This window comes from Belonocnema kinseyi, chromosome 7 (assembly GCF_010883055.1).
Source record: "Belonocnema kinseyi isolate 2016_QV_RU_SX_M_011 chromosome 7, B_treatae_v1, whole genome shotgun sequence".
Taxonomy (NCBI): domain Eukaryota; kingdom Metazoa; phylum Arthropoda; class Insecta; order Hymenoptera; family Cynipidae; genus Belonocnema; species Belonocnema kinseyi.
Genome location: NC_046663.1, coordinates 98,609,885 through 98,618,967, shown reverse-complemented (window position 1 = coordinate 98,618,967; position 9,083 = coordinate 98,609,885). Strand labels below are relative to the sequence as shown.

The window sequence follows — 9,083 nt, the reverse complement described above, 5'->3', positions numbered from 1 at the left end:
TATATTTACAACTACGGAACGCCCTCCAACTTTCGTGGATCGATGAGGTTCGTAAATAAAAAGAATGAAGATTTTCTCGAAAGGTTAACTGGGCGACGAACATAACTAAATTCTCAAAGAAACTTCCCTACAATTAATCATCGCTAGAATGACATATCAATCTCAGAGATCACGTTTTCAGTTTTATGCCATAAATTATGCTGAGTAATTGACCAATTGTTGCTACATCAAGTTGACACTTTGTAGCAATTAATTAAATTTGTATGCGTCAAATGAAATAATAAGCTTTATGAATGTGCATACGTGATTAAAATAATTGATTTTTGATTATGGATCTTGTAACAAAAGTTACAATTCTGAAGCTTAAGATTTTTAGTTGAAATTAGGAGCCGCTAACATTTTCTGTAAAATTTACCGAATTTTCTACAGCGTCTACCGGATTTTCAGTAATTCTATAAATTCGCGGATATTTTTTGTAATATTTACTGAACTTTTTGTCAAGTTGACATTCTCAAAATTCTGAAAATTTCCTAAACTTTGCAGAAAATTTTGTTTCTAGTGACAAACCTTTAGCAGACTTATTTTTCTCCGTATATGGAGCTCTTTAATTTTCAATCCAGAAGGACGAATTTTCTATACACAAACAGGAATTTTCAACCAAGTTGTTGAATTTTCAATCGAAAAAGATGATCAATTCTAAACGAAAAATACGAAGGTTGATATTTTAACCTGAACATATTTTCATTTAAATAAAAAACCGTCGAATTTTGCCAAAATAGATGAATTTTCAATAAAAAATATAATACTTGATATTTCTAAAAAAAAAAAAGATTTTTATTTTCAATAGAAAAGAATTAAATTCTACCAAAAATAAAATGATTTAAAGAAAAAACAGTTGTATCTTTCACGAATAAAATGAATGTTTAACGAGGTTGCCCAACTTTCAACTAAGTATTTGAATTTTCAACCAAAAAATATAAATTCTCACTGAAACGTTTAAAAGTTGAATTTTTAACTAAAAACGACTTCGATAACAAAAGACTTTTCAATTAAAGATACAATTAACTTTCAAAGAAAAAATTTTGAATTTTTGTATTGAGTTCTACTAATTCAGTTCACATTCAGGCGAAAAAACGAGAAAAAGTGGAAATTTCTTGACAACCGGGGAAAAAGGAGGGAAATAGGGGAAAGAGTGTGAGGTCTGCATTCAGATGCTTTACTTGTAAAATAAAATCCCTAATTTAAACTTTTTCAAACATTTCAACAAATTATTATTGACTTTAAAATTTTTCATTTGCAATTTCACATTCTGCGGCATCTCCTCCCCCTTTATCGTGAATCGTTACAAAACCTGTTAATCCCCGTCCCTCTGGCAGTTTGACGTGTTTTTTCAATGGTCTCCATCTTTGATTGTCAAAATTGAAATATAAAATTTTGCATTACTTTTTTCAAAGGAGCATAAAGAAAAGAAACTTTTATATTTTAAAATAAAAAGTTTTCGGCACTGTGGGTAAAAGTTCTTTCTAAATTTCTAGATCTAGGGACCCAAGTCTTACCCACTTGTTGTTCTTTGTCAATTTTCGAGCTTTTTACGACACGTTACAAGAATAACCCTCTGATAATAGGTGAAAGCATCGGTGTCTATAAAGAAGAGAAAGCAGCCGTATATCGATATCCATGAATATTTTACTCCACACTTTTATCGAAGCAGAAACAAGATATATATAGAAAGATGCCTCTTATTTTCCAAGAAATCGACGAACTCAAACAGGTTGTATGATAAAACTATTTTGGTACTGAGTCGAGTTATATAACAAAATGGCACTCAGTTTGGTTTTTAACTTTGAAAATTTGAATAAAATGTCGTGAAAAAAGCAGTTATTATAATGTATATTTATTCTATTACACACTTAACTCCCGATATTAGAACCCCCTGTTTGCGATATTCATAAAACTGATGGACTTTGCAGCTTCGTATTAAGAGCAGCCGCAGGGCCGAAAGAGAGGTTATGCTCAATCAAGCGTGACAAATAGCTCGAGGACTGTACTCACAGCGCGTTAGTTGCATCAGGTTGCGTCATGCTTCCAAATTCAACGAAAAATTGGCATGCGTTCCTGCCTGCTTACATTTGGATTCCTCAAATTTAGGATCAAGGCCAATGCAAGCCAGATCTGAAACCTTTCCTTTATGGAGAATTGAGTGTACTGTTGCGAAAGTAAATGATCAAAATAAACATTTTAAATAGATAGCATTTTAGAATATTTTAGAAAGTGAATTGTAGTAATTGCCGATTATCTAGTTGGTTAAATTAAATAATTTAGGAATTTAGTTGCTTAACATCAAAGAATCTTAAACAGTAACAAGTTTACGCAGCAGAAAGCATTAATGACATTTTAATTTTGAATTTATAACATTTGATAATAATATTAGAAACATTGCGTGCGTGAAATGTAGGAAGTATAATTAACAACATAATGAAATACGATTTTATCCATTTTTGTCATCACTCCCGTTGGCGGTCGCCACATTAACTTTGAGACGGAGTAATAATCACTTTAATCACGCAACCGAGTATAAAACCTATGCTTAGATCGAAGAAAAGGAGTCCATACAAAGATTCATTACGTGAGTAAGGGGCGCAAAGACACTTCGATTGGCTTCACATAATGTCTCTTGTACTCACAAAAATTGTTGCTTGTAGATGAATTGAAATATTTTTCTTAGACGTATTCTAAAATCAGTATCTTAATCATTTCTGGACAAAAAATCTAGTTATCGGGCTATTTTACCTCCCCTCTTCTCAACCCTCGCTGAAAAATCATAGCCCCCTCCCCCACCCACAAACACACAGAACAGTAGTGTAGCCAAAAATTATCTAAAAAACAGGGGAAATTGTGTGATATTTAACGAAAATAGGGGTGTATTAGTAAAATAAATTCTTTTAAATAAAATCAATATACATACAAATTGAGTTAAATGTCAAACATATTTATACTGCAACAAAGTAGTTGAATTTCAACAAACCAAGATTTTATTTTCAACCAAGGAAGATAACTTTTCTTCTAGCATAAAAAATGAATTTTCAACTAAATGGTCCATTTTTTTAACAAACAAAGATCAAATTTGGACAAAAAACAGTTGAATTTTGAAACCAAAAGGACAAATTTTTCAGAACAGAGTCGAACCTTCAACCTTGAAAGTTGAATTTACAACCCAAAAAGTTAAATATTTAACAAAAAAGTTGAATTTTTAACAAAAAAGTTCATGATCAGTCAAGAAAAATTACTTTTTGGCCATAAAAACCATTTTTTTGAACCAAGACTAATTTTCTAACCCAAAATATGAATTTTCAACAAAATACATTAATTTTCTACAAAATAATTCAATTTTCAACTAATAAAACGATTAATTGAAGAAAACAATTTTTAGCAACAAAAAAATTACATATTTTCAATTAGTTGAATTATTTTAAAAAGAAAAGTAAAATTTTTTACCAAATAATTTAATGCCCAACTAACAAGATGCATTTTTAACATACGAAATTAATTTTCTAACCCAAAAACTAATTTATAAAAAAAGCACATGAATTTTTGGAATTAAATTGGTCAAATAGTTAAAACCTCAACCAATAAGATGAATTATCAACAAACAAGTTTCAGTTTCTAATGCAAGAAATGGATTTTCAATCAAATGTATTAACTCTTTACCAAATAGATGAATTTTAAATGTATAAATTTTCAAATTATCTATGAATAAATTTTTAACAAAAAAAATTAATTAAAAATAAAGAACTTTCAACTTACATTAAAATTGTCAACCAAAGAAGTTAATCTTGAAAAAATTGATTTGTAACAATGCAGTTTTTGAAGCTAATATTTGCACTTTGAACCAAAAAATATAAGTTTTTAAACAAATAGGTACATTTTCAGCCAAAAATATTAATTTTATACCAAAAAGCTTAATGTTATACCACAAAAGCTAAGTTCCTACCAAATATTCAAGACTAAATATTAAAGTAATCTTCGAAATTCTCAAGTTAGACGTATTATTAAACTACAGTGAAACTCTTCAATCGCCCTCCCTTCTATAGCCCTTCCGATAATCGAGGCCGCGCCGCATGTAAGTGTGACAGGAGCTGCGCGCGGAGCGCGGAATATGCGGCTGTCACTCAGGCGAGCACTCAAGCATGAACAAACAAAAGCAGAGTGAGCTATAATGAGTTAGTTCCCACCCACAGTCAGCCCCAAAATTGACACTATAGAAGAGTTTTACTGTATATCTAAGTTCGTAACGTTACTTCCAATGCCCCCCTCTCTCCATTGGTAACGCAGTTTATAGACGGCCCCTTATTAATTCAATTTATGTATTTAGACTCTTTTAAAATCGTATTTAAAGTTCCTAAATTATTATTAGGGCAAACCTTCCTACAGTGTATAATCATTAATTGAACTTTACTATTTTAAGGGACTATTCCGATTAGAAATTGTCGAAAATAAATATACGAATATAAAAATTATGGGCAGTTTAAACCTCTGATTTCCATTTATAGTTCAATAAAACCTCATCTTACCTAAACATCAGACTTTAAAATCCCACCTAACATCGATTTGCATATCCCTCAAGTTTCCTTACACAAATGCCCAAACTTTTCTGCTTTCTTCGAAACTTCCTTTGAAGTTTGCTAACTTTTTCACCAAATTTCAGTCCCAGCGTAACTCGATTTCAAAATAAAAGTCAAATATTGGCAGAGCTGAATAACTTCGCTAAGAGTTTGCAAACTTTGGGTTATATGCTTGATTATTAGATTTTCAAAAAGTTTTACCTACACTGATTCCCATCCAATTACAGAAAACTAAACTATTTTTAAAAAACAATATTTTTACATTTAAAAATTATTTCAATACTTAGAAAGCATATAAAACTCGTTATATTGAAAAAAAGCTTACGAAAAAGTAATAATGAAAATGCATACTATGCATTATTTTGCATATATATTCAGAGCTGGATGTATAATTCATCAAAAATGGATGCAAAATCCATATTGTGTTTGCACTAATTATATGTAAATAACAAATACCAATTTGTTTTGAAATTAATAATGTCTACATAATGCGATAACAATATATAAAACAATTAAAATAAAAACGATATTTGCATAACATGTTATTAACAACATGGTATGGCAAGGACTTTAATGATTTAATTCAATTATTTAAACTCGTGAGGAATGTCATATACGAAAGTGAGGGTTTTTTTCTTAACTATAGATGTAGGTACGCTATACATCTATAGCACCCGTAATGCTGATGGACATCTATATGTTTTTCAGGAAGTATATAAATGGAAGTTAGAGTAGACATAAATAAAAATAAGTGGCAACAAAAATAGAAGTGCATGGTAAATTCCCCCTGAAATGCAAGTCACATTTTATATGAGAGTCATATAACAAGAATTATAGGACATCTGTTCATATAAAAGCTGATATCTATCATAATAAAGTTATACTATATGCAATGTACATGTACGCCGAAATTTGCATTGAAATTAAAAGCTATACGATTATTTTTCAACTCTTCTGATGTTCCAACCACTAAAATATAAGAAAAAACAGCCAGTCACTTTTAAACCCATTTTTTCTGGTCGTTACGATCTGAAGAATTAATATTTTTTAGCTATAAATTTTGCCTTTGAATTATTCAAAGCACTTCTGAATTCTGTGCATTTACAATTGAAAATTAGAATATTGGAAAAATTGGATAAGACACTGGCACATAAAATACTTAAGTTCCTGGTTCAAACCTAGTTTGATAAAAATTTGCATGAACAAATCTGTTTTTATTTAAGAAAAACTCATCTAAATTGAAGAGTTGAATATCTGAATTTTAATAATGAGTCAATATTTCAGAAATTTAAGCTTAATTTTAAACCAATCTTGTATAAATTAATAGCAAATTTTCTAAATTTATAAGTTCAACAATTAGAAGGTGTAAAAATTTTACGAATTCGCTTTCATTGTGTGAGCATATATTGAAAAATACAATATTTCAGATCGGAGGCCTTACTAGTGAAACATTGATGTCTGAAACTGAATAATTTTTGAATTTAAACTCTGTAGATGTTTAAAATTTTGATTTTTTTATCTTAAAATTATTTGATAATAAATGTTCTTTAGAAATATTTAATGCTAAAGGCCTAACATTTATAATTTTTTAGTTTTTTATTTGTGATCGGAAAAATGACTAATTTTTAGTGGACAAATCTATCCAATGATTTAAAATGCCACTAAATTTTAAGTGCAAATTTTAGAAATTCTGTGAATCGTTAAATTTTGAAACAAAGATTTTTAATTGTTTATTTTTTCATAATAGTAAAAACTTTAATTCTTATGTTTTAAGTCGCTTGACTACCTAGGTTTTCAACATTAAACTATTTTAGTTAAAATTTTTAAAGTAAAAATTATTACATTTTGCATCCACATTTATTTGAAATCCTCAAACCATTTACAAATGTTTTTCATTTATAAATAAACCATTGAAAATAACCACAATGAAAAATTCTATATTAAATTTTTCCAAATTAGATCATTTAATTTTGATGCCTTTAGGAGTAAGCAGTTTTAGGATTTCTCATTGCAAAATGAATAACTTGAAAATTCTTTCTTTAACTAAATTAAAAGCATGAAATTGTATGAAATTTTTCGGGACTACTAGATTCATTCTATATTTTAAATGATTAGATAGAAAATTTCGGGAAAAATGGGAAAAATTCACTATAAATTTGCGCATTTTCTCGGTTTTTCTAACGCAGAGGCCACCCTATATTTGCTGCCATGCTAATAACAAAGTTACTCTGACCTTTAAAAGTTATAAATTACCTTACTAATCGAAATCATCGTACATCAGACCGAAATCATAATTCATCTGCGCTTTTTATATTTTCCCCCTGAGAACTCGGCCCCTAACCGCACATTTGTACATCATCTCTGAAGTTTCCCGTCACAACTTAATCCCATAACAAGTTTCATTAATGCAAATATTATATAAAAAGTGTTTCAATTTCAAAATTCTAATTAAAGTGATGAATAAATGTAGATAATATCAACAAGCTAATCGCACTTTATCAAGGAATAACTAATTTGATGAGAAGCGATTATTTCCTACGTCTGCTTCTAAACAAAAATTCACACCTACCTAGAAATATTGAGAATTGCGCGCGCACAAACACACGTTTCAGGTGGTAGAGCAACGATCGCGAGAGCATGTCGTTTTGATGCATGGCATAACATCTGCTTCTGGTCAACTTGGTCTGACCTACCATCATCAAGACCGAAAGAAAATTGAAAAAAATGGTTCATGGTAAAGCAAATCCTAGATACACACCTACACAAATATGTCCTGGCGGGTGTGGCATCCTGGGGATTTCTTGTTTTACAGATTTCTAGCTTATATTTCCGTAATAATTTTTAGATTTTATTTGGTTTTTTTAAGCATATTTGGTTTTGGGTATAACATCTGATAATTATATTTAGACTCATCATTTTTAGTGTTTAAAAATATTAATGGTAGTTAGTAGTTAACATTCAAGATATTTGAATATGAGTGGGGTGCTTCAATGCTATTGAATGTGGGTTTCAAGATTTTTAAGTTAAATGAAATTTGAAATTAGGTATCTCTAGTTCAATGGTCTTTTAAGGCATTTGATTTTGATGTAATCTGATACAAATTATCAGTAGGTCTCATATTTGATATTATAAATGTATGTAACTAGTTAAAGATATTTAGGTGGGATATGATCTGATAGAATATATATTTTTTAAACCTGAGTATGAACTTATTAAAAACCAAAAATTCTAAGGATCTGTATTGTCTAGGTTTGTAGACACTAGCTCCAATTACAGGTTATTGAGATACGTACTTGTCTCCAAAGACTCTAAAGCCAACCCCTAATCTACAAATGATACTTAAAGGGAAATTTAAAACAATTATTTAGTTTTATTGTCCAGTTTTTAATACAAATTTATCCACTTCTAAATACATCAAGTGATATCTATCCCTGAATATTAAAGACAAGAACTTTCATCTATGTGTGGCTAAATATATCCAAACCTACCAAACAAAATCATAAAACTCACCATGGTAATAAAGTGCCCCAGAGGCATTAAGAGGTGGTGGACTGGGTGCAGTGGTCCCAGCAGTGGGACTGTGCGGCCCCCAACATGTCTGAGTCTGCCTGATATCCTCATCGCCAACGACATCGATTTCCTCCTCCTCAGGGTCAATCCTGTCCCTCTTCTCCTGGAGGTTCACAGCCTCCGCAAATCTCCTATCTCCATTGGTCTCTGCAGGAACCTCTTCCAAGGTCTCGCTATCATCAACCCTGTCCGGCCACGGGTACGCCTTCCACTTCTTTGCCATAAGGCATCTCGGCATCCTGGTATCTAATTTCTAATTCCTCGTACAAGAAAACTCACGTCACGCGGCACTTGCAGTGCATAGGCCCAGTGCAGCAACAAGAGCGGCAGCAACAGTAAGTCTAGCAACAGGAGAGCCTCGACGCCGGCGTCTACGTCTCGCACGCTTGCCGCGGAACAGCAGCCTTCTCTGGCGACTCGTGGCCGGCTTACTCGACAGTCGAAACTGCGTCAGCGACAGCTGACTCTGGGAAATCGTCATCGGCACTGGACAGAGGGCCTACCCGGTGCCTCCGCCAACATTCCAAACTGATTGTTCACTTTTTATCTTGAATGATCCGGGTTGAAACTGGGGGAGGATGATTCAGGTTCAGTCTGAATTAGCAGGAGTAGGGGTTGGTGCCTGATTATGGTTGCCTTAGGCGGACCCGTTGGATAAACTTAACTGCACTGTTTTGACTAGAACTGATTGCGGGTTAACTTAAGTTAGAACTGACTAGAACTGATTAGAGGAGAGTTTTAGGAGAACTGAATAGGGCTCAATGGAATAGGTCCACAGTGACAACCCCTCTCGATAGCTGTCTCTGTCTTTCCGTTTCCTGGCCCCGTGGTGGCCCTCGCCAGGGACAGGGGTGGGCACGAATACGCGGAATGGGGCGCGACTGGTTGGCG

At 32.1% G+C, this 9,083-nt stretch overlaps 1 protein-coding gene across 1 annotated transcript in view; it reads right to left on the bottom strand.

The window, feature by feature from the left end:
- LOC117177040 (transcriptional repressor scratch 2) overlaps positions 1-8,511 on the bottom strand; it is a 21,837-nt gene extending 13,326 nt beyond the window's left edge. The window contains exon 1 of the mRNA XM_033367504.1: positions 8,133-8,511. Coding sequence (XP_033223395.1) covers positions 8,133-8,430 — 298 coding nt within the window. The 5' untranslated portion in view covers positions 8,431-8,511. The remainder of the gene's footprint in view (positions 1-8,132) is intronic.
- Between the last annotated feature and the right edge of the window lie 572 nt (positions 8,512-9,083).